The sequence below is a fragment of the Zootoca vivipara genome, chromosome 15 (genome assembly GCF_963506605.1).
Source record: "Zootoca vivipara chromosome 15, rZooViv1.1, whole genome shotgun sequence".
NCBI classification, from domain to species: Eukaryota; Metazoa; Chordata; class Lepidosauria; order Squamata; family Lacertidae; genus Zootoca; species Zootoca vivipara.
This window is the reverse complement of record NC_083290.1, coordinates 22,782,828-22,810,561: the sequence shown is the minus strand read 5'-3', so window position 1 is coordinate 22,810,561 and position 27,734 is coordinate 22,782,828. Positions and strand designations below refer to the sequence as shown.

Sequence of the window (27,734 nt, the reverse complement as noted above, 5' to 3'; positions counted from 1 at the left end):
TTGGCTGCCAGACAGCTCTAAAGTCATGTTTTTTTCAGAACAGTTTTTTGGTTCCTGAAATTCGTTCTGATTGTGCAGATAGAATATAATGGAAAGAATTCTACAGGATGTATTGATAGTCTGCGAAAACAGTCAAGATCCAAGGATCCCCAGGCATGCACATTGAGTTGCAAGAGACCAAAAACCAGGTGCACAATGCGCCTGGCGAATTTCAAACTCTCAATGTGCCTGCTGAGCAAGCCCAGTCCTCGTGGAGATGTTTGGGATTGCGGGGGTTTTGCACTTCTGCAAACGAGGCCAAATACGTTCCCCACATTCCAGGGTAATATTCTATGGGGCTACATGAGGATCCATACTTGGAGAATAAATCTTCCTTGGTATAGAACTGCTTTCCTGAACCTGGATCCTTCCAGATGTTTTGGACAACATCTCCCATCACACCTAACCATTGGCCCTGCTGTCTGGGGGTGGCAGGAATTGTTCCCCAAAACATCCAGAGAGCCCCAGGTTAGGGAAGGTTAGTGTTTAGGATTTCCTAGCACAAATCCAAGGTTCACTTGCATAGGATTTCTTGGTGGATTCCCCTTCAGACATTGACTATAGGGAGGTTGCTTCACCATCTACCTCCCAGACTCTGCTTTCAGATCCAGTGCTTCGAAGTTAACTCCAAAGTATCCTCAAATAGACTAGATTCCTGCTGCCACCACCCCTTTAAATATGGAACTGCTGATGGCCCCATTCCTAAAGTTCATCCTCACTGATAACGCCTTGCAAATTTGAAATTCTGCTGGCCCAGCAACCCCACTGAATGTTGCACACTTGCATGCGCAAGGCTGGGCTCAAAGTGCCCATGAAATAATGTTGGCGGTAATTAGTTGGGTTAACATCACCAGCGCTTACCATCTGCCACCTGGGATTTACCGCCAGGGAAGAAGAGGTGCATTTGTTGGCAGAACGTTTGGGAAGGACATAAATCTTGTTTAAGGATATGGTGTTGAGCGGCACCCTGAATAAGGCTCTTGTTTTCTCCTCTCCACGGCACTGCGTTCCTGCTGCTTCATGCCAAATTTGAGACAGTCCTTCAGATTTATCGCATCCAGCAAGCATTCTTATCTCCACCACACAAGTTTCTCCAAAGCAACAAGTTTCCGTGCGTACAATGCAAATGCTTCCTCCTCCAGCTTTCGACCCCATTGAGTTGGCTTTTCTAGTTTGCATTTTTTTTAAAGGCAAACTTTAAATAATAATAACTTTTTAAAGCCTATATGGTAGGAGGAGAAACTTTTTTTTTCTTCCCATAATATGGATATTATGAGAAACTTTTTTATTGATTCGGTTTGCATGTGTTCACTACTGTTTGTTGACTTAAATATTTTGACTCTTGCAATGGTTGCAGAGGATATTGGGCACATGCACATCATACATCTAAAACGCTCTTACATCACACTTGTGGCTTCTCCAGAAGAGTCACGGGAACTATAGTTTGGTAAAAGGGTGCTGGGAACTGTAGCTCTAGAAGGGTTTCCTAACAACTCACAGCACTCATTACCTGAGGATTGGCTATGCTACGATATGCATGATCTCTCTCCTTCTAATTTATTCTTACCCACATGAAACCAAACCATGGTTTAGTGTGCACAAGCAAAAGTTTGGTCTGCTGGAGAGAGTATCAGGGCCACTTCTCTCCTCCCTGGTCATTCTGCTGCTGTGTTGCACTGAACTAAGCCATGTTTATGATTAGGATGTCATCCACATCTAGGCTCATAGCACGTGCTCTCTTCAGACAAACCATGAGCTGCTACCAAGGTTTCCTCCATGGTTTGCAACTCCTGGTTTGTTTGGGAGAGCTAAATCATGATCCAAGGTTCAGACTAAGCCAAGCCATGGTTTATCTCAATACAGGCCAGCAGCAAAAGAACCAGAGAGGAGCAATGCAGCTGTGATCTCTTCTTCGGGAGCCCGTACATTTCCTTGTCTGCACTAAACCACGGTTGGTTTATTTCCTGCTTCACACTGAGCCATGGTTTGACTTAGAATTGCATGTAAACTAAGCCAGAATACTTGCACTTATCTGATCCAGTACCTATAGATTAGAAACCTCGGTTTGCGTGTACAGAATATGAGTAGGCATAGTGCAGGATTCTTTGTGTGCATTTCCTCAGAGCTTGCATTTCCACACAAGGAAGAAATTATACTTCTTAGAGAGATGTAGGTGGTGACATCTCAAGGCTACATGCAAACAAGTTTTGATTTGCACCATAAAGCCGTCTGCATCATGAATAATTTCAGACAGAAAAACCTTTCTGCCATCATCCTCTGTTCCAGAGCAAAAAGGAAGTGTACTATGGCAACCAAATTACATCTCCCTGTGCCTGTATCCCGAAAGTTACTGCTTTTTATTTTAAAAAAAATATGCCAGATTCAGAATGTGTTATTGCATACCCTGCCATTTAAGGGCTTATCTCTCTTTCCTTAAAAATAAATAAAAATAAATCTATTCCTGTGGAAATGTCTGCATTAATTGCTTCGCTCCTGCAGCATGCACACTGCTTCATTGATTCACATATTTTATCCTGAAAAAGAGAGGGGATGTGTGGCAGTTGCATAGCCCCCAGTAATGCCTGAGGTTTATTTGCCAAATACAAATTTGTAGCTCAATCCTACAGTAAACTGCAAAAAGAAAGAAAGAAATTACTAAAAATGGGTAGGTGCAAAGTACCTTAAGAAATGTCTTATCTGAACATGCCTGAGCATTAAGATCCACATTAGAACCCTATACAGGGCTGTTGGCAGTTGTGGTCCAAAACACCCTGAGGGCACTCGGTTGGGGAAGGCTGCGTTAGATGGGTGCAAACAGGCAGGGCCTTTTTTGTGGTGGCCACAGAGCATGTGCAGATGCCTCCTAGGTTCCTTCTTTGATGGTTGGATGGTTGGTTGGCAGGCAGGCAGTTACGACCTGCTTTTTACAGCAAGCATTTGGCCTCTGTTGCTGGATTTTTAAAATAATAATCTATCAATGCTGTGTTTGTTTCTCTGTTTGGATATCATGGGGGTGAGTGGGTGTGTTGCATTTTACTGCTTCTAATTTCAACGAGCTGCTTTGTATAGCAAAGTAGGATACAAATCTATTGAAATTAGGAAATGAATTGAAGGAATCAAATACTTCCTTCCAACGCATTATTAGGACAGCCGCCAGGCTGTGGAATTCCCACCCCACAGAGCTGTGTCTGGCAACTTCATTTTGTAGTTTGCATGGTATGCTGAGAAACACCTGAGAAAGAGAAATATTTTAAGACCCACTCAGATCTTTGGACTGTAACTTATTTTAAGTGTTTCAGTATTGTATTACCGGTCATAGCGGCAGGCGTTTCATTTAGTTAACAATAATGAATTACCGGTACTTTGTACAGGGTCGGGAGCGGCTTTGATTGGGTAGAAGTGTCCCTCTTTCAAGCCCTGATTGCCTCCACCTGTGGAATGATGCCAGTATCGCTCTGCTGGCATGGAGCTCTCCTTTATCACCGCTGAATGTGTGGGTGGCGGATGCTCCAAAACTGGGCATTACAGGGCAGCGAGGCTGAGGGGCTGGACTGGCCCTGGATCCATTGCATCCAAAATCAGCACCACCACTGTCAATGTGACAGCATTGAGCCTGGTCACTCTGCCAGCTCCAGGCTGGCACAGCCATTTGTCTGCTCCACCCCCTTAAAAAGGTCCCTGACAGTTAAGTCTAGTTGTGAACAACTCTGGGGTTGTGGTGCTCATCTCGCTTTACTGGCCAAGGGAGCCGATGTTTGACCGCAGACAGTTTTTCCGGGTCATGTGGCCAGCATGACTAAGCCGTTTCTGGAGAAACCAGAGCAGCACACGGAAATGCTGTTTACCTTCCCGCCAGAGTGGTACCTATTTATCTACTTGCACTTTGATGTGCTTTCGAACTGCTAGGTTGGCAGGAGCTGGGACCGAGCAATGGGAGCTCACCCCGTCGCAGGGATTCGAACCGCCAACCTTCCGATCGGCAAGCCCTAGGCTCAGTGGTTTAGACCACAGCACCACCCACGTCCCCTTGCAGTTAGGAGGGTGCAAGAAGATGCTCTCTGGATGGGGTGAAGCTGCTAGCTAGCTTCCCAGCAGGTGGATCACTGTCGCTTATCGGGAAGGGGGGGCCCAAGGCGGTGAGGAGGTCAGTTTGGCGCAAGCACACCAGGAGGCTAGCAGTGTGGTTCTGCCCCAGAGGGCAAGCTGCTTCTGGATTTGCCCTCCTTAAAGCCTTCACATTCACGTGGACAAGGCTCTGTTGTCCATGATTTCATCCAAGCCCTCTTGGTCAGGGGTCAGCAAACTTTTTCAGCAGAGGGCCGGTCCACTGTCCCTCAGACCTTGTGGGCGGCCGGACTATATTTTTTGGGGTGTGTGTGAGCAAATTCCTATGCCCCAGAAATAAACCAGAGATGCACTTTAAATAAAAGAACACATTCTACTCATGTAAAAACATGCTGATTCCTGGACCGTCCATGGGCCGGATTTAGAAGGCGATTGGGCCAGATCCGGCCCCCAGGCCTTAGTTTGCCTACCCATGCTCTTGGTGAATGAAGAACCAGCTTCTGAATCAGAGCTTGACTTTGTCTGCTTTTGCTGACTCCTGGAACAGTCCTTACTACTGGGTGAGTCATCCCTTCTCATATCAACAAGATGACACGTGAGTAAGCAATTAGCACATCCTTTCCAATTTAAGTCTCGCCTCCTGGTTTTAATGAGACCAGACAAGCCCTTGGCTGAGAATTCTTCACTTGATGACCTTTCTTATGGCAATCTTGCTACATCTCAGTGTTTTTCAAGGTTCACCTCCAGTTCTCCTTTCTTCACTTTCCTTTTAGATTTCCCCACAGCTTGCTTTTTAAAATATATAATTCAGTTGCAGCATTATCGGTGGGAAGTGAAATCATATTAAGTGTGTCTTTACAGTGTTTGTGAAAGGACTTGTATAAATAAGGCCCAAGTAGGAGGAGTATAGGATGAGGGTGGCGCTGTGGGTTAAACCACTGAGCCTAGGGCTTGCTGATCAGAAGGTCGGCGGTTTGAATCCCCATGACAGGGTGAGCTCCCGTTGCTCGGTTTTTGCTCCTGCCCACCTAGCAGTTCAAAAGCACATCAAAGTGCAAGTAGATAAATAGGTACCACTCTGGTGGGAAGGTAAACGCCGTTTCTGTGTGCTGCTGTGGTTTGCCAGAAGCGGCTTTGTCATGCTGGCCACATGACCTGGAAGCTGTACGCCGACTCCCTCAGCCAATAACGCAAGATGAGCGCCGCAACCCCAGAGTCGTCAGGGGTCCGTTTACATTTAGGAGGAGTATAGGATGCAGCCACAGAGCTGTGAATTAAGTGGCATGCAGTATGTTTGGGAAACCTCTGATTTTCTGGAGGAAGGGGCATCCCTTATTAATACTCTGGTCTTGCAGTTGATCTGCAGATCAACTTAAGATAGGGGGGGGAATGAGAAACTGAAATTGACACTCACCCATCTCTCATGGAAAGATTCTTATTCCTTTTATTTATTTATAAAAAATATCTATATGCCACTTTTTGTGGTGGGGGGGGGGACGCCAAAGCTGTTTACAATGACAGTACATAAAACCATACAATTAAGACTATATGGAATGTTAATAACAGATGAGTGCAGAAGCTCAGTCCTTATTCTGGGAAGTGTAGTTTGTTACCTGTGCTAGGAATTGGGGCTCTGTGAGGGGGAAACTACAGTTCACAGCAATCTTTGGGGAAATCATGTGCTTTAGATATGCACTGAATGTACTTTAAATATATGGTCGAGATTATATAGTCCAGTAGCACCTTAGAGACCAACTAAGTTTGTTCTTGCACGAAAGCTTATACCAAGAACAAACTTAGTTGGTCTCTAAGGTGCTACTGGACAATTTTTTAATTTTTTATATATTTTGACTGTGTCAGACCAACACGGCTACCTACCTGAATTTAAATATATGGTGCAGGTCTGCCCTCCCTCATTGTCTGCAAGTTTGAGCTGTTTGCAACTATGGCCACATTGGCCAGTTGATCAGCCTACTACAGCTAAGGACTGGACGTCCGCACTCATCTTGCAATTTGAGATGGATGGATGTCAATTTCAGTTCCTCATTTTTCCAATGTTTAATTCAGTTCATCCCCATTTCTGTATAGTTTGCATCTTTAAAAAGATATATATGCATGGCAATTCCTGCATAGTTTTGTGTGCTTTTTTCCTTTAATACACTCCCCCCCCCAGTTTTCCCTAACATCATTCTTTTGCTGTTATTTGTTTCCAATAATGTACAGGGCCTCTATTTTCTGCAGTCTTTCCCCTCATTTTGTTTAGAGAACTGAATTGCAAAATTCAGAGGAGTGCGAAGTTTCAAAGGATAGCTGCCTTTCAATTTGTGAATTGATTTGGGAAGTGTGGATTTAGGATGGTTTGCATTAAAATGCAAAGCGAGTGACTTCTTCTCACATGCCTTCTTGTGATAAAGACACACTTAGAATTCAGTCTGGTCTGAATGGCTTCAGCATTGCTGTCCCACTAACTGCCATGTGCTTGGTGGGGTTGAGTCTATGTTGTAGCTCTGTGAGAGTTTCTATGGCACTGGGAACACAATTCAGTTTTATGAGCATCTCTGCTCCATTTCACTTCTAATTTCAAAAAGCAACTCTAAGTTGACAATCCCATGTGTGTTTAAGCCTAGCAAGCAAGTGCCCTCTTGTCAAAGGACTTCTGTCTTTGCATTGAGGCTGTTTAACCTGTGCACACTTACCTGGGAGTAAATCCCAGGTTTAGGATTGTGCCATCACTTTCTCCTCACTGCATTCCTGATTGGAAGGGGGAGTGCGTCCCTGCAATTTCCTTTTGAAAAGCCACCCACACAAATGCTGATTGTACAAAGGGCATCTCGTCCCATCTGACCTATAGCATTCCGTCAGCTGATTACAGGATCAAATGTGACACCAATTCGGATCGAAGCTGGTTTGGGTGATGAAAACACACCAAGATACTGTATTTCATGAGAAACGGTAGGTTTGATATGGATTGTAGCTAATGTTTTGTGTTCGCTGTTTCCCAAACCAGTGGTGGGAGTGCGCCAGATGAAAACAGGAATGCGTACATAACTGAAGTCGTATAAACACCCAGCCTCAGTGTTGGATCTTCAGTCCTGAGCAACTCATCGGCTGGGCGAAAACCATGCAGACCTCAGTGTGTACCACCATCCTTTGGATCTTGGCTGGCTGGCTGTTAGGGTGACCATGTGCCTCATTTCACAACAGTATCCGGAGGACCACAACCTCCCCATCCCTGCTGCGATGCCAAGTCCTTTAAATAAGTTCCAAAAAAGCATGATGTGTAATCATTTTGGCCTTGCTTTTGTGACTCTTCCAGAGAACAGAACTTCCTCCTCGCAAGATAGTTCCTGATTCTGCCCCTCCCCCCACCTTAAACCTTTATCAGGGGCAAACAATTCAGCTGTGAGTCAGGGTAAGAATTAGGCTTGACACTGAATCATCCCAGACCACTTCCTGCACCACCATTGCTTCAAAGTGCTCTGTTCCATATGCCGGCCTGGCCGGCATGCTATTAGATTGCACACAGTCTGAGAGAGCCTCTCCTGGGGAGGGCCTGCAGTGCTGGTGTGCTGATATGTGTAGCCCCGGGACCACTCTCTGCCATCTCCAGCTACAGGGGTCTTGGCTAACAGGACATCTGTTAGAGAGCAGCTTCCAGGAGCAACTGGATCAGAGATGGAGGACTTGTGGCTCTCCTGGTGGTGTTGGACTACAAGTTCCTGACTCTTGGACACGCTGGCCGGGCTGATGGGAGTTGGAGTGCACCACCAACTGGAGAGCCACAGTTTCCCCATTCCTGAATCGTATGAGCAAGTGGGCTGCCTTGGCATTAAGGTGGCTTCATCTGCAAGGTCACCCAAGAGCGTCCTCAGTCAGGGTTTGTTCCCATTACTGCTTCTTCTGCATCCACCGTTCTCCCGCTTCTACTTTTTGAAGCCACGTTCACACCACATTAGCCGCAGTCCATGTCAATTCAAATGCTGCTGTTCAGTCCTTGCACATGCTTAGATGGGCAGGCGTGCACAGATGCCAGCTTCATGAATAGGAGATCTGAAAGCACCATGAAGCTGAAAGGTCCCACCAGGACAAACCATGTATTAACCGTTGGACACAGCAACATTTGTACAATTACCTTCCTTCCTCATTCCTTGGATCTTCCACTTCCTTCTTGCTGTGTGAACACTTCCCTTTCCCACCCACCCAGTCTCTCGGCTTTGCCTTTTCAGCAGCCAATCTCTAACTTCTCTCTGGGATATTTTTACCAAATGTGGTCACCCTAGCTCAATATGACTGCACATCAGCGTCAAGGATTTTGACTGGGATTATTTTGATTAAGACGAGTGTTGTATTCTTTTGGGGGCTGTGCCGATGAGGCCTTCTTATGTCTCTTGAATGTATTGGGGACCTTAAGAAGATGGCACCTCTGGGATGGGGGCTTCCATGCAGTCTGCAATATCCAGTGGGGCAGAGGTGTTGGGATCACGGCCTATGGGCATGGTCCTTCTCCCTCTACCATCTGTTGGGAGTGGCTCATCAGCAGGGGCTTCTCTCACCCAAATTCCACTCTGGTCTTCTGCTTCCAGGCAGAGTGCACTGATCCTTTGTTTTCAATCCTCCAGTTTTATATCTCCAGCTAAAACTCCATGCTTTGCTATAAACACTGTACAAAACCGTATCTCAGTTTAAGCAGGGAGAGAAGCATATGCACCAATGCATGACCAGCCGATGTGACTAGATGCTGCTGCTTTTTGCTTGAACACCCCACTGTATCTAATGAAGACATCAGGGAGATGTTCAGAACTCCATCATCCAGGGCGATCAGGATGATGGCGTAAAGAAACAGGGTCTCTTCCATAGCACCCCCAGGACTGTAGATTCAGATTCCAGAAGAGATGTGGCAGCTTAACCCCCCCCCCTTTTGTCTTTTTTCTTTTGGCTTTCAACAATAAATTTAAAGGCTCACTTCTTGGTGGCTGCTCACAGACTTTGACATTCTCTCCATAGAGAAGCTGGACTGGCTTCCTCCTCATTGTCCTCCTGGCAGGTGAAGACTACTTTATTCTGACAGGACTTTGGGGACTGTTTTTGTTGTTGTTATTATTATTATTAAAGGAATGGGCTTTTAAATAGCGCTGTGCTGTTTTTACTACCTGTATTTTAATAGACCTGTTTCTTATATTGTTTTAATTCTATTATAGTTTGATTACTTTTAAACTATTGTATTTTTATGTTTTTAACAATCTTGCATTTTCATCTGTGTGTTTTTTTAATTTGTCTAAGCTGCCTTGAGTCCTTGTCTGGGGAAGAGGCAGGATACAACTCAGTATAATATGATGATGATCCAAAAAGGCACGTACTGAATAAACAGCCTCTGGAGGCTGTAAAGAGGAATGGCGGAAGCGTGGGATTTTCCCTTTCAGAATCACTCCCCACTCCCCCCTCACAAACACTTGTGGTGTAAGAGGAAAAGATCGATATCTCTTCCCCACACCCCCTTTCTGCACCCTTGCAGTTTGACTATTTAGGCAAGCTGTTGCAATCTGAGCTGTCATTATAACCCGACTCTCAAATATGCTTTTTCTCACCCAGCTTCCACTGCCCCTCTTTTACTCTTATGACTGTTAAGAGTGTTTTGTAAATGGCATCAAATGGTTGGGGAGGCAGGATATACATGTTCTTGAATGAGTGGGCCTTTGCTTAAGCACTCAAACCCGCCGTTCACAGTCCATAGTGCCAAGACCATTTAAAGGCCTTGTTCGCAAGGCACTTTAAACAATAACTAAACCAAACAATGGTTTAAAGGTGCGTGGTTGTGCACCCTGCTGAAATTGTGGGCATTGCGCTCCTCCCCTGCTCCTGCTGCTGGGAACTTAGCCATGGATTAGATTAGCATTACACCTGAACCTAGGCTCATGGTTTTTTTTCCTCCATGCCAAAAATGAGCAGGAAACCAAGAATGAATCTTTGCTACAGCTTGTGGGTTTTTTTTTTTAGTGTGTTTTTAAAGAGAGAAACAAACCACAAGCCCAGGTTTGGACATTACACTGAACCCAAACCATGGCTTAGCTCATAGATAAATAAGAGGCTGCAGGATCAGGCCAATGGCCTATCTCATCCGGCATCCTGTTCTCAGATTGGCCAACCAGATCCCTATGGCAAGACCACAAGCAGGACACAAGCACAACCAACACTCTGCCCTGCTGCAATTCCCAGCAACTGGTTTTCTGAGGTTCACTGCAGCTAATAGCAAGGGTGGAGCCAGGCCCCATGGTTTCAGCAGTGTGCACCATCCTGCTGAATTGAAACCATGGTTTGCCTTACCTAAGGCTTAAAGCGGTGGGCGAATGAAATGTGAGCTCTTTTTATCGCCACCAGCATCTTCCCCTTTAAGCCATGGGAGCCTCTTCCTCCTTGTATGAACTGAAGGTAGATTCTCAGAAACGTGTTGGGCAGGATGGTTCAGACCTCACTGACTGCTGCTTGGTCCAGCCATACAGCGTGTCAAGATCTCTGCTTAGAATCTGGAAAAATGGCCCAGGGAGAGCCATGCAACCTAGTTTCCCAGAACTGCAGGTCTCTGGCTTGTTGGGCAACTGGTTGTTGTTGTTTAGTCGTTTAGTCGTGTCCGACTCTTCGTGACCCCATGGACCAGAGCACGCCAGGCACTCCTGTCTTGCACTGCCTCCCACAGTTTGGTCAAACTCATGTTCGTAGCTTCAAGAACACTGTCCAACCATCTCGTCCTCTGTCGTCCCCTTCTCCTAGTGCCCTCCATCTTTCCCAACATCAAGGTCTTTTCCAGGGAGTCTTCTCTTCTCATGAGGTGGCCAAAGTATTGGAGCCTCAGCTTCACGATCTGTCCTTCCAGTGAGCTGGGCAACCGGTACCAGCCCCCAAACATCCATTTTTAAAACCACAAGGGGGGATCTTAACACCACCATTTTAAGGACAAAAAGTGTCCCTTGTTGGGTTGATGTGATGTGTTTGTATTGACGGGGGTTTTTTGGTGGTTTTTTTTTTGTTTTGTTTTTTTTAGAAATAACCATCTTGACTGGAGATATCTGAAACAGAACTGAAACAGCCCTGCTTTGAAGCTTCCTATTGGGCATCTGCTTGGCCACTGTGAAAACAGGGTGTTGTATTAGGTGTGCCCTTGGTCTGGCCCGGCTGGGCTCTTCTTCTTATGTACACAGTTTAAGGGGGGATGTGGCAGGAGCTGGTCTGGGAGGAGCCTGATCTGTCATGATCTCCTCCACAGTTGCTTCTGAGTATCAACTCAGGAAGCCACAGAAGGACAGAGTGCTCTTCTGCTCAGATCCTGCGCACAGGCTTCCCACAGGCATATGGTGGGCCACTTTGAGAACAGGATGTTGGACTAGGTGGGCCATTGGCCTCATCCAGTAGGGTTCCTCTTATGGTTTCAGAGGGTTGATCCATTGTTCATCTTACTCTGGAGTGAGCAAGTGCCCCTTCAATACCCGTGACCCAAAAGAGACCTTCATGAGAAATTTCTTTGAGGGCATCCCACCATTTGTGGCTTCAGAGAACAGAAAGGGGGATTTTGATTCCAGTTTCCCTCCCGCTTTTACGTAGAAAACAGGAGGGGAGCAGGGCGTGTGAATATCCTATTTGTCTTCCAACATGGGGAGAGAAACTTATTTATTTCAAATCAGCACGACAGCCATTTCCTTTCCTGGCTATCACTGGCGTTCCAGATGGTGCATTTGCAAGCGTATTTGAAACCTCCAACTGCATTCCCACTCTCTCCTTTCTTTATTTTCCTTTCGTTTTGTTTTAATTACAAAAACAGCACCTTCCTAGTTGCCCCTTCTTTGCCTTTTACATCCCTGCTATGGAAGTGAGGAGCCGGTTCTGTCTTCTGTTTATAATTCAATGCAGTCTGTGAATGCATATATATATATGCATGCATGCAAAATTAACATTGATTTAAAAAGAAATGCTGAGATCTTTTTAAAGAAGTTAGCATGTGCCTCACACAGGGAGCCCAAATGGCTGCTGTCCCCTTTGGAACAGCCCCTGTGCCATGACCCACATGGATTCCATGTGGTCTGTAGCAAATCGGCACTTCTGAGACCTGAGCTGGGGGAAGGGGAGTGAGCTTATCCATCTCTGTGCTAATTGATGGCACATTTCCCCTGCCCCTGTAATTCCATGTCCTTGAAGCTCTCAAAGCAGCCTTCTAGTTTTATCCAAACTTCTGATTATCTGTATTCTTAGAATGTCCCCTGCGCCTTTTCCTCAAGGCCATGTGGGTTAATGATCTCATGTCAGGCAGCAGCAACAGACCCCTTTGGGGGGGGGGGAAGCGGACGGCAAACCAGACAGCACATTTTTCTGGTTATCTTTCCCATTGCATTCCCCCCCCCCTTTAAATGAAACTGCTGTGCTTCCCATCCACGCTTTTGATTTAAGGAGCCAGCCAAGCAGGAGATTAAAGGCTGGCACACATGTGCGGAGGAGACAGGGAGCCTCTGCAGCAGACACAGCAATCTTCAGCCTGCAAGAGGTTACGTAACTGAAATATTGAGCACCCAGCAGAGTCAATGTATCCTATAGCCCTCCCCCAACATCTCTCTCTCTCTCTCTCTCTCTCTCTCTCTCTCTCTCTCTCTCTCTCTCTCTCTCTCTCTCTCTCTCTCTCTCTCTTTCTCTCCATTGCTTGTCCGGCTTGTGCATTGCTGTTGGAGCATCTTTGGCAAAGAAGAGACCTCCATGTTTGTTTGTTTTTTCTAGCCTCTTTCTTGTATTAGGTGTGGGCTTGTGCCTCTTGAAATAGGTCACGTTAGACCCCAACTTAAGATTTCTGCCCATTTTTGGTGGGTGCTAATGCTGATCTTATTCGTCAATGATTACTTATATATCTGCTAGTCACCAGTCATTTGGTGATTGCCCAAGGATGGAAGGATGCATTTTGTCGTTTAAAAAGTCATTCTATTGCAATCTCTGAAAAACTGACCCACAATATACATGCCTCCAGGGGCCATGCAGACCTCTCAGATTTTGCATCTGTTTGGGGACTGTTCATGATTTGCAATCTCATGGTTGGTGCATTCATACTAAATATGGGATTTTTTCATGGCAATGTTTATGAATACTTGATATATTTTGTATAAATACGAGCTTTGTATGGGATATGTCTTGCACTATTCATTCTTTCTTAAGCTTCTTTTTTATCTTGTATTTTTTAATCTTCTTGCATCTATGGCATTCTTATTATGTATTTTATTTTGATTATTATTATATATATATATTGCTGTACTGTATTAGCAAATCTTGTTTTAAAAATATTTTAAAAAAAGATAAGAAGAGGGCAGTAGCCTCTGAAAGCTGCAAGAGGAAACACTTCCCAGTTCCACTTTCATGGTCTATCCCACCTATCTTCAAAGCAGCACCACATGGTCTCCCTCCCAGGCACTCGCTAAACCCCAGACCAGCTTAACTGCAGCAAAGTTGTGACATCATGGATTGCAGGCATTGTAGTAGCACATGACTGTTCTGTCAGCATAAGGAGTTCTGCTCACACAATGGAACATTCTCCCCCTCTTCCTCCTTCCTCCTCTAAATCTGTTCCATGAATTCCCCCAACCCTCTGGAGCAGATGTAGGGGGAGGAATCAGGTTGCACACGGGGGGGGGGGGAGAGATGGTCCCATTGCACAAACAGAAATCCTTGTGCAATACCACCCCGTGTGTCTTCACACCACACCCTGGGAACAAAGCCTGATTTATTGTGCTTTTCCTCCAAGGCAGTGTATGTGTGGTTGTTCTTCTACCCTTCAGTAGATCCTCAGCTAGGCTGAAAGAGAGGGGGAGAGGGAAACTACCCTATTGTACAGTTCAGCCTTTCACAGCCTGTTTGTTTGTTTGTTGTATTTTATATCCCATCTTTTCCTCCAAGGAGCACAAGGCGGCATATGCAGTTCTCCTCCTCCTTGTTTAATCCCCACAACAACCCTGTGGTGTAGATTAGGCTGGGTGGCATTGACTGACTCAAGGTCACCCAGGGAGCTTCATGGCCAAGCAGGGATTTGAACCCTGGTCTCCCAGATCCTAGTCCAACACTCTAACCACTACACCAAACTGGCTGTTGCGTTTGGGCATGGTCCAGAGATGCATAGGAATGCTTTTGGGGCAAACCTCCTTACTGCCTCCAGTATGTCATGTGATGTTTACAGTGCCTCATGTACAAGCCAGTTTTGGGCAGGCTGACAGCATCTACAGAACCATGGACAAGGGTTTTTGATATGCTGGGGTGAGTGCCTGCGAAGCACACTCAGGCCCCAAACCTTTACTGTACTATTGAGCTATTGCTCAAAACCTTTCTCGTAAAGATCTTATTCAGGCTTCCCCAAAGTAAGGCACGGGGGCCGGATGCAGCCCGTGAGGCTCATTTATGCGGCCCCCGCCGCCCAGCACCTACTCTTACTGGCGCAGCGCGGCTGCCCACTTCCGGGTCACCGGAGCATCGGAAATAGCTTGTGTGCATGCACAAGCGTCATTTCCGGCGCACTTCTGGGCCGGAGGAGGCCCATGCGCATGCACACAAGCTATTTCCGGTGTTCCGGCGACCCGGAAGTGTGCTGGAAATCGCATGTGCGATGCGTATGGGCGCGTGCTCCAGCCCGCAGGTTTGGGGACCCCTGATCTTGACTGTGGCAAGGCTTACCAGTGCAAGATTTGGGAAGACTTTACATCCAGATCTAGCTGTATTTCACAACTCTGGGATTTAATATCAGGGGACAAGTTGACAATGCATGTTCCTGAGAACTGGGCAAGAAATCTAATGCTTCTCATTCAGCTTGGCGTAACTTTATTTTATATGCAGCATCAATAGGACATCACTATAGGCCAGCATAGAATTTGAAAATGTTCAGAAAAGGGCAACCCAAGTGATCAAGGGGCTTTAACGACTCCCTTATGAGGAAAGCTGGTCACATTTGGGATGTTTTCGTTTAGAGAAAAGGCGAGTAAACGCTGACATGATAGAATACACCCAATGAAGCTTAATGTTAGCAAATTCAGGACAGAAACAAGAAGGTAGTTAAACTATGGAACTCACTCCTGCAGGAACACCAAACTGGGTGGCTTTAAAAGAGGATTAGACAAACTCATGGAGGAGAAAGCTATCAGCGGCTGCTAGTCATGAGGGCTATACTCTGCCTCCACGGTCGGAGGAAGCAATGTTTCTAAATACCAGTTGCTGGAAACTTGTGCTTGAATCCTGCTTGTGGGTTTTTCCAAATGCATCCGGTTGGCCACAGTGAGAACAGGATGCTGGACTAGATGGGCCATTGGCCTGATCCAGCCGGCTCTGCTTACATTCTTATAGGCCTCCAGTGGAACATGGTGACTTGTGGAGCAGTACTTTTATTTCATAATAACTGGAATGACTTAAAACGATTGATGTGCTGAAACTCGGTGCTTCTGTCAGGGGTGGGTAGGAGAGTTGGTTGTTGATGTTTTCTTTATGGATATTTGAAAACAATAAAATGCAAATTTTTTAAAAGGGCATCCATCACCACACATAACAGGTTGGATCCAGATTCAGTCGTGCCTAGACTAGACCTATTGAAACTTAAGTTGATTGGACAAATCCATGGAGGTAAAGACCGTGAGTGGGTTCTGCAGCCACAATAGCTATGTTCTTCCATCACAGTTGGAGGCAGTAATGCTTCTGAATACCAGTTGCTGGAAAAAACGGGAGGGAAGAGGGCTCTTTTGCTCACTGCTTCCAAAGGCATCTGCTTACTGCTTATTGGCTTTATCCAGCAGGACTCTTCTTATGTTTTTATTGCTTTAGTTATTAACTAAGTTAGTCTCCTCTGGCTTCCCCCAACCTGGTGCCTTCCAGATATTTTGGACTCCAACTCCCAGCAGACCCAGTCAGCATGGCCACTGGCAAGGAATGATGGGAGCTGTAGTCTATCAACATTTGGAGGACTTTATGTCCGTGTCCGACTCTTCGTGACCCCATGGACCAGAGCATGCCAGGCACTCCTGTCTTCCACTGCCTCCCGCAGTTTGGTCAAACTCATGTTCGTAGCTTCGAGAACACAGTCCAGCCATCTCGTCCTCTGTCGTCCCCTTCTCCTTGTGCCCTCCATCTTTCCCAACATCAGGGTCTTTTCCAGGGAGTCTCTCTTCTCTTGAGGTGACCAAAGTATTGGAGCCTCAGCTTCAGGATCTGTCCTTCTAGTGAGCACTCAGGGCTGATTTCTAAAGCCCCCAAAAGAAGTTATCCTTCAAAATTTGCCACTTCTCCAGATTTGGAAATGCAGTTCTCCAAACAAATATATATATATAATATTGCATATATAAAAGGGAAAGTGTGCATATATTAGGGGAAATAACATGAGAAATTCTCCAACTTTGCGTACTTATGTGTATATGCATGTGTCTATGTGTAATACACACACATTCATTCATTTTATTCTAATAGGCTAATAACCATTCCAGTAAAGAGTCATGCCACTTATTCAGAGAAGCTATTGAATCTGGTTGCTTTTCTTAAGAGCTAATGCCTCATTTCCTATTGCAGTAGCTTCCTCTCAAGTAAATGGAAATGTCGCCATTACACCTTCACATTTATTGACATGCACCTCTGTATTGAATGGACATCCTTTGCGGTTACTGCTTACTCTCCGTAATGGACTGTATGGGGAGCTAAAACCTTTATGTGGCCATGAACATTACATAGTGTGAGGGGGATGTGCTTTTTCCATTGGAGGTTTATGCAGAGAGCTGGAAGCCTCTGACACCTGCCTTAGGAGCAAGTGGGTTTGCAAGGAATGGGGAGTGCCCAATGCCAGAGGGTTTGTGGGTGTACCTTGCCCTTTTCTCCAGGGAGATCAGAGTATGTAGGTTGCCTCCCACCCAAGTATTGGTTAGGGCCAAGAAGCCTCACGTGGAGCCGTCTCTCTCTCTCTCTCTCTCTCTCTCTCTCTCTCTCTCATTCATATCAATGAGGTGAACTGCCTTACAGCTTTTGTTGAGCAAGGAGTCAGTGTTTCCTGTATCCCAGCATACCAAAGAAGTGATGGGGGAAAAGATTGAGGTAAAAATGAAATAAATTATTCCAAACTAGCAAAAGCAAACCTGGTGTATGAAATGGTTTGATATATTCAATATGAAGAAAATTAAAAACAAAGAGTGGCCACATTCACATGGTTTCCTGCAAAGAGTTTGGGAGTTGTGGTTCGTTAAGGGTTCTGAGAGCTTTTAGGAGACCCCCTATTTCCCCTTCCAGAGCTCCCTGTAAGAGGGATTGAATGTCAAAACCACTCTGGGAGGGGGGCAGGAGTCTCCTAGCAAGACTCAGCACCCCAACAAAACTACAGATCCCAGAATTATGGGGAGCGGAGGGAAACCACGACTGTATCTTTGTGTATCTGCTATTTTGTGTGTGCGTCTACTATTTTGAAGGCAAAAAAAAGCCTAAACAAGAGTTTGGGTATCTGATCACGACACAGGTATTGCAAAAGATATCATTACATATCTTTAGGCGCCAGGCAAAAAGAAAAAAAAATCCTCTTCTCTCAGACCTTTGGTTACTTAAACAATTTATGGCCTTTTAAATTGTGTGTGGTGTCAGTGAGCAGTGGGGGATTATTGGTTTGTTTGTATTGTTTTGTATTTTTGTGGTTTCGTACAGTGAACCATCCTGTGATCCTCAGAGAAGGAGTGCAATATAAATTTAATAAACAATAATACTAGGCACTGCCTATCTCCCATATGGTTTCCTGACAAGAAAGCAGGCTCAGTAAACTGCTACCCAGTTTACCCAGAGGGATGCGGGTGTCGCTGTGGTCTAAACCACAGCCTAGGGCTTGCCGATCAGAAGGTCGGTGGTTCGAATCCCCATGACGGGGTGAGCTCCCGTTGCTTGGTCTTTGCTCCTGCCCACCTAGCAGTTTGAAAGCATGTCAAAGTGCAAGTAGATAAATAGGTACCGTTCCAGCGGGAAGGTAAACAGCATTTCCATGCGCTGCTCTGGTTCGCCAGAAGTGGCTTAGTCATGCTGGCCACATGACCCAGAAGCTGTACGCCGGCTCCCTCGGCCTATAGAGTGAGATGAGCGCTCAACCCCAGAGTCGTCCGCGGCTGAACCTAATGGTCAAGGTTACCTTTACCTTTATCTCCCATATGGTTTCCTGGCAAGAAAGCAGGCTTAGTAAACTGCTACCCACTGCATGTTCCCACTGCTCTGGAAAGCTGGGAGCACAAGGCAGGGTTTCCCCAAGGAGTTTTCTCTTCTTCAGTGGAGTGAGTCAGCAAAAACTGTGGGTGGGTGGAGGTGGCAGGTCTTTCCTGCTCTGTCATGTACAACTCAGTGCTGGGAGACTGGAGGGGGGTGGGTTAGCGGCTGGTAGCTGTCAAAAAAAGTTGGAAGAACCAGCCGACTCCTACCTGACTCCCCTTAGTTTGCTCCTAGTGATGCTATTACTGGCATATGCTAAAGCCAGGAAGGTCTTTGGCGGAAATAAATTTGTAATACAAATAGATGCTCGATGCCACAGATAACCTGACAGAAAGGGAGCATTGTTTACTGGAGAGAGTGGGTGGGGTTTGCCTTACATATGTGTAAACTATAGGGGGGGGGATGTAGAGATATGGAAAGTTCTTACAAATAAATAATGCAAAGGACGTCAGTGCGGAGGCTAAGAAGAGGCCTATATCTTTATATCTTGCAAATCTTAGAGGGGTGTGCATCTCTCTTTGGAGAGAGAGAGAGAGAGAGAGAGAGATTGCCCACCTTCACACCATAAATTTAAAGCAGTACCGGTAGGATAACACTTTGAACAATCACAGCTTCCCCCAAAGAACCCAGGGACCTGCAGTTGTGTTAAGGGTGCTGAAAGTTCTTTGGAGACCCCTGCTACTGTCATAGGGCTACAACTCCCAGAGTCCCCTGGGAAGAGGGATTTGACTCTTAAACCACTCGGAGAATTGCAGCTCTGGGGTGGGGTGGGGAAATGGGGAGGGGTCTCCTAACAGCTGTCAGAACCCTGAACAAACTGCAGGGAACTAGGCAGAGGGCCTTCTTGGTGGTGGCGCCTACCCTGTGGAATGCCCTCCCAACAGATGTCAAAAAGGAAAACAACTACCAGACTTTTAGAAGACATCTGAAGGCAGCCCTGTTAAGGGAGGCTTTTAATGTTTAATAGATTATTGTGTTTTGTTCTTCTGTTGGAAGCCGCCCAGAGTGGCTAGGGAGACCTGGCCAGATGGGCAGGGTTTAAATAATAAATTATTATTATTATTATTATTATTATTATTATTATTATTATTATTACACTTCCCAGGTTTTTTTGGGGGGGGAGCCATACCTGTTTAAAGTGGTGTCATAGCACTTTAAATGCATGGTGTGAATGTGGCCTTTGTGTTCGTACCACGGTGCCGTCACTGAGGTCCCAACTAGATGCAAAATAGAAGTACCGTGTGTGGTGGGTTCATTAATTTCAATGAGCCTACTCCGAGTAGAACCTACTTGAATTCAATCCGTGATCTTCTGCAGCTTTTTCCTCCTTAAATTAAATAGAGGCTGGGGTTTTGATTTAGATTTAGATCAGGACTGTGATAAAGAGAGCAAGGAAAGATTAATCCCTTTCCCGTTTTCATTCTTGACTGAAATACACATACACACAGCTGCAAGTGTTTGGGGCTGTTTGTTTCTTTGTTGTTACCGGTACACTTTTTATATTCTCCTGTTTCCTCCAAGGAGCTCAGTGCCGAGGCAGTACGTGTAGTTATTGCCTTTGTCTCATTTTAACTTCACAACAACCCTGTGATCTAGTTTAGGCTGGGAGAGTGTTGGTCCTAAGGCCACCTATGGCTGAGCAGGAATTTGAGATATTTGTTTCACTGTTGCAAGGATACAAATTGCAGGGGCCGTGGGTGGAGTATGACAAAGCACACCACCTTGAGCTCCTTCAAGGAAAGGTGGGCTTATAAAATCAACCACAGCTGGTTCAGGCTTCAGGGAAGACCCCCTTAAAAGAATAAATGGCTGCTGTTACCAGCCAGCAAAATAGTTCTGAAGCAGCCTGTGGTGTTGACTGCAAAAAACAAAAAACAAAGGCTGTTTTTGTTTTTAGAGAAAGTCAGCAGCTGGAAAATAATTGGGAAGCTGGAAATTGGCCTCAAGAGTTCTCTACACGCCGCCCGCTGCTGCCTCTTTACCCCTCCCCCTCCCGTAAGAGTTACTGGCGTTGTGACAGTCCAGCCAGTGAAAACTCTGTGCTGCCATTAAACTGCAGCTGCAGACTTCTGCATGAACTATTTGTCATTGAGGAAGGTTCTCGAGGGATGGGGGTGAGGGTTTGCAAGGTAGGCAGGAGGGAGAAATCACACACACACACGTGAAAAACCTGGTTATTTACTTATTAAGACCATAGAATTCATGTTATGTTGTCTCCATAGAGTTTCCATTTTCTCAGTCTTTCTGGACTCGCCTTCCCCAGTTAATCAGTCAGGAATCTCAGTGCAAGCGAAAGTTTTCAAGGGAGAGTGGACATTTCGTTGAAAGCGGCATAAATGTCTTTTTTCCCCCTTCTGCTTTTTCGGGGAATGAAAATAGATTGAAGGTGGTAAGTTTCAAATAATCCGAGGGAGAATCCCGGTGCAAGAAATGGATCCAGGTGGCAAACTTTGACCCCTAGCCGTTGCTAACTTGTTCAAAGGAATGGCAGCAACTTCACCCTGCGATTGCCATCTAGTGCTAGCCGAGAGCGCTGACAGGAGTTCTTTCTTCCATTCTTTCCTTCCTTCCTTTCCTGCAGGCAGAAAGCTCTGGCGTCTACAGGAGGCCGAAGCGTCCAGGCGGCTTGTGACTGGTTGGTATGAATTATGACCTTCTACACTCTGCAAAATCAAATTTTTGATATTCGTATCGGGAGAAAGTACTTGGAATAGGAATGCAGCAAGGTGCCTTGTAGCAGACTGTGGGGTTCATCATTGCCCAAACTGACCATCAGCAGTTATCCAGTGTCTCTAACAAGGGCCCTTTTTGCTTTCTCTTCCCCCCCCCCACCTCATCCTGCCTGGAGATGGTGGGGGTTGATCCTGGGATGCCCCGCATGCTCTGCTGCTGAACTACAGCAGCTCCCAATGCAAACTTGGTTACCCTTCCAGCTTGTCAATATCCTCCTAAATTTGTGGTGCCTGGAACTGGACACAGCACTCCAGGTGTGGGCCTGACCAAGGCAGAATAGAGTTGTGCCACTGATCTGGACACTATACTTTTGTTGATGCAGCCTAGATCTCACTGTAACCAGGTTTTCACAAGGCATTTCACAAGGACAAAAAGGAGGGACAGTCTTGGAGATGGTGTTTTCCCAGGGACATGTTCCAGAAACTGGGGAGGGGGTGGGTCTGTCCCTTGCAAACAAGGACACTGGGGAGCATATGGTGTGATGCCATTGCACTGCAGCGCTGTCAGTCATGGCAATTGGAATGCCGTTTCCATACATGGAGGCGCATGGTCTGCCCCCACATCAAGAGCTGCAGCCAAACAGCCGTGGGCAGAGCTTCCATCTGTGTATGGGAGATTTTCACCCACAACCCAGAGCTCTTGAAACACCAACACCACCTTTCCCATTGCACCCCACTGAAATCTGTTCTAGAAAGCTGGCAAGGAGAACTTATGAAATATCACCAAGATTTGTCCTCAGGACAAAAAATCTGGAGAGCTCTGGCAGCGGCAGAGGAAGCCCCTTGGGTGCCTGCCTCCACCCACTCAGCCACCCTATAGCTGAGGGAGGGGGCAGCGGGCGGACCATTTTGGCAGCATGGAGCCTACACGTGCCCAAGCCACCGCGTCTCTCCCAGGAGAGACGCAGTGGTTTGGGCGCGCTGCAGGCCCCGCAGTGAGTGCTGCCCGGCATTTTGTCACCCCCCTCAGTGGTGACACCCGGGGCAGACTGCACCTACCGCACCCCCCCTTCCTCCACCCCGGAGCTCTGGTGCTCTATGAAGGGCTGTAGCTCAGTGGTTGAGCATTTTCTTTGCAGGCAGAAGGTCCCAGGTTTAATCCCCAGCATCTCCAGGCAGGGCTGGGAGGGATCCCCGTCTGAAATCCTTTTTTAAAAAATAATTTATTTTTCATTTTCACATTTTACAAGCATTTTTAATGAGAAAAACAGAACCTTTGCAAATTTAATTTGCATTTCCCTCGACTTCCCTGCCCTCCTTTCTGTGGTTATTTAATTTATATCTTTTTTTATAAATGCATATCAATTCAAACCTATTTACTAATTTTCCTTAATCTTCCCCTTTAATTATCTCTTACTGCACGTGTTTATATCTACCCTGCTAACGTTTTAATTTGTTAACAATGTATCTTCAGATAATCAATAAATTTTCCCCATTCTGCTTTTAAAAAGTCTCTCATCTTGATTTCTTATTCTTCCAGTAAGCTTTGTCATTTCTATGTACTCCATCAATTTTAGTTGCCAGTCCTCTTTTGTTGGAACTGTTTGTTCTTTCCAACTGTACATAAACAGTTTTTTCCCCTGTTCATTGGGTACCTCTCCACCAGTTATGCCTAGAAGAAAAGCTTTTGGTTTTATCCCAAAAGTTAGCTTCAGCATTTTTTTCAACTCCTTATACATCATTTCCCATAAAGCTTTTGCTAACTTACATGACTGGAGAGTCATTGCAGCAAGTCAGTGTGGCCAAAACAAAAGGTAAGGGGCCCCTGGACGGTTAAGTTTCCAGTACGTTTCCGAGCACAATTCAAAGTGTTGGTGCTGACCTTTAAAGCCCTAAATGGCCTCGGTCCAGTATACCTGAAGGAGCGTCTCCACCCCCATCGTTCTGCCCGGACACTGAGGTCCAGTGCCGAGGGCCTTCTGGCGGTTCCCTCGTTGCGAGAAGCCGAGTTGCAGGGAACCAGGCAGAGGGCCTTCTCGGTGGTGGCACCCGCCCTGTGGAATGCCCTCCCATCAGATGTCAAAGAGAAAAACAGCTACCAGATTTTTAGAAGACATCTGAAGGCAGCCCTGTTTAGGGAGGCTTTTAATGTTTAATAAATTATTGTATTTTATTTTTCTGTTGGAAGCCGCCCAGAGTGGGCGGGGTATAAATAATAAATTATCATCATCATCATCATCATCATCATCATCATCTCGCTTTTCAGGCCAAGGGAGCCGGTGTTTGTCTGCAGACAGCTTTCCCTTTAACTGGATCCTTAGTCTGACCTTGTATAAGCATAGCTGCCAAGTTATCCCTTTTTTAAAGGGAAATTCCCTTATGCTGAATAGGCTTCCTCGTGAGAAAAGGGAAAACTTGGCAGCTATGGTATAAGGCATTCTCCTTTCTTCCCAGGAATGCATGCAAGACTCTTAGATTCTTGACTGTTCCTTTCTCGCTCCGGACTGATATTTTTCGCATCACGGCCTCTGTACTGGTCATCTTTTCTGACTGCATTCATTTGCCAAACTTGTTTCTTCTCCTCTCTTTTGCAACGGCTGTTCATTTCCCCCCGTTTTCCCTTACAGGCTGTTTTCGCACGTATGCGACCCCTTTCTCGATGACCCCCTGCCTCGGGAGTACGTCCTCTACCTGCGTCCCACCGGCCCCTTAGCGCAGAAGCTCTCCGACTTCTGGCAGCAGTCAAAGCAGCTGTGCGGGAAGAACAAAGCTCACAATATCTTCCCCCACATCACGCTCTGCCAGTTCTTTATGGTGAGTTGGTCCTTTCCCCCTTCTTTGCTGTCTCCGTCCTCTTCTGCATCCACTTGAATTCTAAGGGCGAAACTGAGCCATGATGCTGTGAAGCGCAAAAGGCGACTGGGGGAATGAAGCCACTCAGCCTGCATTGATCCGTGGGCCAAAGTACTTGGCTCCTCCAGGTGTCCTGTTTGTGGAGCACTTGTCCTCACTTACTTACACAAAGCTTCTGAGGAGGTTAGACCATGCCTGGTCTTCACTGAGCCTTTGTTCTGATTTGCTTCCCAAGGAGTTTATACAACAATGAGTATTGCTCCTGATTTCTTTGCGGTGTGTTCCTGTGTCTCCTTGAGGGTTTCTCGCAGTCACCTATTTGGCCACTGTGAGAACAGGCGGTGGACTAGATGGACCATTGGCCTGATCCAGCAGGCTCTCCTTATGTTCTTATAGCTACAATAAGTTGTTCCAAACTGCTTAAGACAGGCTTTCTGAGACTATGCTACTGTCCAGTTTACAAAGTACCGTATTTTTCGCTCCATAAGATGCACATGACCAAAAAACGCACCTAATTTTTAGAGGAGAAAAGGGGGAAAGCCCTGTTTTTGGGGGATCAGCTCACAGTTGTGCAGCTTTTTTGCAAAGGAGGAAAGATCCTTTTTTTAGCATCAGCTCAAAGTTCTGCAGCTTCTTTTGCAAATGGGGAAAGCCCCGTTTTGGGGGGGATCAGCTCACACTTCTGCAGCTTTTTTGCAAAGGGGGAAAGCTCCATTTTTGAGGATCAGCTCAAAGTTGCTGAGCTTACCTTGCAAAGGGAAAAAATCCTGTTTTTATGGGATTTAACTCACAGTTCTGCATTTTCTTTAGGAAAGGAAAGGGAGCCATTTCTACAGTTTCCAGACAGATAATCTAATCAGCCAGTCACATGTGGCTGCAGCCTCCCTCTGCAGAACATTCGACAATGGAGGCCTGGGCAAGGGGGCGGGGCCTGGAAGGGAGCTAGCATCCCTTATCTCCCTCCCCTATCTCTTGCAATCAGCTGCTGAGCGGGTTCCTTTCAACTCCCCTCTTTCCCTCTTGTTAGCCTTTAGCTCTTCCTAAAAAAAAAGAAGCACGAACTGCTTTTCGCCCCTGGGCAATCCGGTTCCAGGGACCATGCATTCACTCCATAAGACGCACAGACATTTCCTCTTACTTTTTAGGAGGAAAAAAGTGCATCTTACGGAGCGAAAAATATGGTAGCTGACAGATCTTGGCCAAAGTGGAACATTCGGCTTTTGAAGACTCCAGTTGCTTGTGACAGCAATTGGTTAGTCTAGGCATCCCCAAACTTCAGCCCTCCCTCCAGATGTTTTGGACTACAATTCCCATCATCCCTGACCACTGGTCCTGTTAGCTAGGGATCATGGGAGTTGTAGGCCAAAACATCTGGAGGGCCACAGTTTGGGGATGCCTGGGTTAGTCCATGGAGTGTCCACACTGAGCTGTCATCTGAACAGGTTTCCCTGACTCTCCACCAAGAAAGGACATTTTTCATCTCTATAAGAAATGGGCTGGGCGAGTAGGACTTGCTTCTCTGTGCATTTCTTAATTATCTTCCACCTACAGGAAATATTGAAAAACACTACCTAGATAAAGTTCTCTGAACTTCATACTTTTTTTGGTATTGTGGTCATGCATGTCTGGGTGTCGGTATGAAAGTAACAGCCATGGAAACTTCACCTGGTAGACCACTGCATTTTGGTTTGCATGCTATGGCAATGCAATGAGTGGGTTTGCAAACTGAAAGACATGTGGGGAAATAAGGCAAGTGTAACAGGAGCTCTAGTCCAACAACATCTGGAGGAAACTGTGTTGGCTACCCTTGGGCTGCAGAATCTTGAGACAATCCAACTAATTTGGGGGTTTAAAAGGTACATGTTTCCAGTGCTCGTGGTGCATAGGATCATGGCCTCTAAACTGACCACAGTCTCTTGGCAGTGCGAAGACAGCAAAGTCGAGGCACTCTGTGAAGCTCTCCATGCTACTGTGACCCGGTGGCGGTGCAAGTTCCCCGTTCCTTTACCCCTGGAGCTCTACACCTCGTCCAACTTCATTGGGCTCTTTGTCAAGGAGGACAGCGCCGAGGTCCTCAAGAAATTTGCCGCAGACTTTGCTATGGAAGCCACTTCTAAAGCCGGTGGGTCCTCAGGACAGGAGGCAACTTCTTTAACTATTATCTTTTATCTTTTATTTCTTTAATGCAAGATGTTTCTGTTCCACCTTTTAGACTTCTTTGCATTTATGATTTTAAAAGCCTCCCAGGGTAGTTTAAAAAGTTGGGAAAGCCCCTATAAAGTTTGGGGCCAAGGTATCTCAAGGACTGCTTGCTCCCATATGAACCTCTCCATGCTCTTAAGACTGGCGTGTGACACTTTTAACCTTCCGGAAGTTGCTGAACTACAATTCCCACCACCCCTGGCCATTGAGCATAGTTGCTGGGGCTGATGGGAGTTGTAGTTCAGCAACATCTGGAAGACTAAAGTTTCCCAACACCTACTTCTAAGATCAGTCGGTGAGACGTCCACCCATCTGTTAAGAGCAGGTGAGTAGTGAAGAGAGAGCGGGGCCTTTTCTGTGTTGGCACCCACTCATAAAACATTCTTAGTTCTGTAAGCTGGTTGTTCACACTTACAATCTTTCTGCTCCAGGCTGAAATGTTTTAAATATCCAGGTCTTTAAACTCAGTTTGTTGCAAGAGTGGCTGGCAGGGAAGGGCAGAACTGCAGACCTGGCCTCCTGCATGCAAAATACCAGTGCTCTCAATGGTGTGTCTACTACACTATCCTGACTTTGCTGCTGTCCTCATGCTGTCCCACAACACTGTAGCAACGCTGCTGCCAAGAGATCCATGGTGCCAGGTGAGGTATTGGAATAAAGTCCGACCACCAGGATGCCACCACAAAAAAGGCCCTGTCTTTGGAAGTGCTTGCCTAACTTTCTGAAGGTGCAAGGACACCTGGTGGAGGGCAGCTTCTTGTAGTGGGGGGCAGTCTTTTAGTTACAGAGGCTCTAGACTCCATGCTGTATAATATGCCCTTCATAACACAAGGAAAGGACCTTTCATCTTTCCGACATATGACCAGTTTGCAGTTATTCCCACCTTCACCATGTTTTCAATATGCAGTTTGGCTCACTTGCTGGAGCCCTCTGCTGAATCCACTCCCCCACTTCCTCCACTTCTGGCAGTTAATTTGCTCTGTGGTTTACATGCAGTGAAGTTTCTGCATGTGCTGAGATTATGTAGGAGCACAAGATATTTTAACTGTGTAAAATATATATTGTTTTATGCACTGTATTTTGTTTTTTGTTTTTGTTTTTTTTGCCATTTTTGTAATTGCTTCAGCTACACAAAAATAAATAATATTCACAATCCAAAAAATAAACAGATTGTACAATGGGGCTTCTAGTCTCTGGCCGTGTCCTGTGGGGCTCCTTCTATTTTCCAACACTTTGTGATGCAAAATATCAAGAGCCAGTCCCAAGAGAACAGACCCTTTTTTCTTTCCTTTTTTTTTTTTTTGAGCTCCTGGAGATCTGAACTTTCGTTCTTGAGCTGAGAGAGAGGTGCCCCACTGTGTTCTGCCTCAGCCCTCCCACTCTCATTGCTTCAAAAGTAAAACAGAATCTATACTTCCTCTGATTCATTATCTCCTGAGAAGGAAGCTGACATTTCGGCAGTTCTTTAACCTTTCTGACAGATGCGTGTTTGTTCTGTGCTTGCAATGCTGGTGCTTCCTGCATCCTCTCGGTGTCTCAAGATGCCTGTAAACAAAACCCTTTCCTTGATGGGCAAGGGATGGGGGAGAAGCGCCGTTCCGTTTGCGTTCAAAGGCAAAGTTCTCTCATTTGCACTTTCTGAAACAACAGGCAGACCGAAACTTACCTTGCTTTGGAATTTGCACA

The 27,734-nt window shown here is 46.1% G+C and overlaps 1 protein-coding gene across 2 annotated transcripts in view; it reads left to right on the top strand.

The window, feature by feature from the left end:
* UBASH3B (ubiquitin associated and SH3 domain containing B) overlaps positions 1-27,734 on the top strand; it is an 81,099-nt gene that overhangs the window by 32,305 nt on the left and 21,060 nt on the right. For both annotated transcript variants that reach the window (XM_035139191.2, XM_035139190.2), the window contains exons 2-4: positions 20,903-20,956; positions 23,621-23,807; positions 25,770-25,968. In XM_035139191.2, coding sequence (XP_034995082.1) covers positions 20,903-20,956; positions 23,621-23,807; positions 25,770-25,968 — 440 coding nt within the window. The remainder of the gene's footprint in view (positions 1-20,902; positions 20,957-23,620; positions 23,808-25,769; positions 25,969-27,734) is intronic.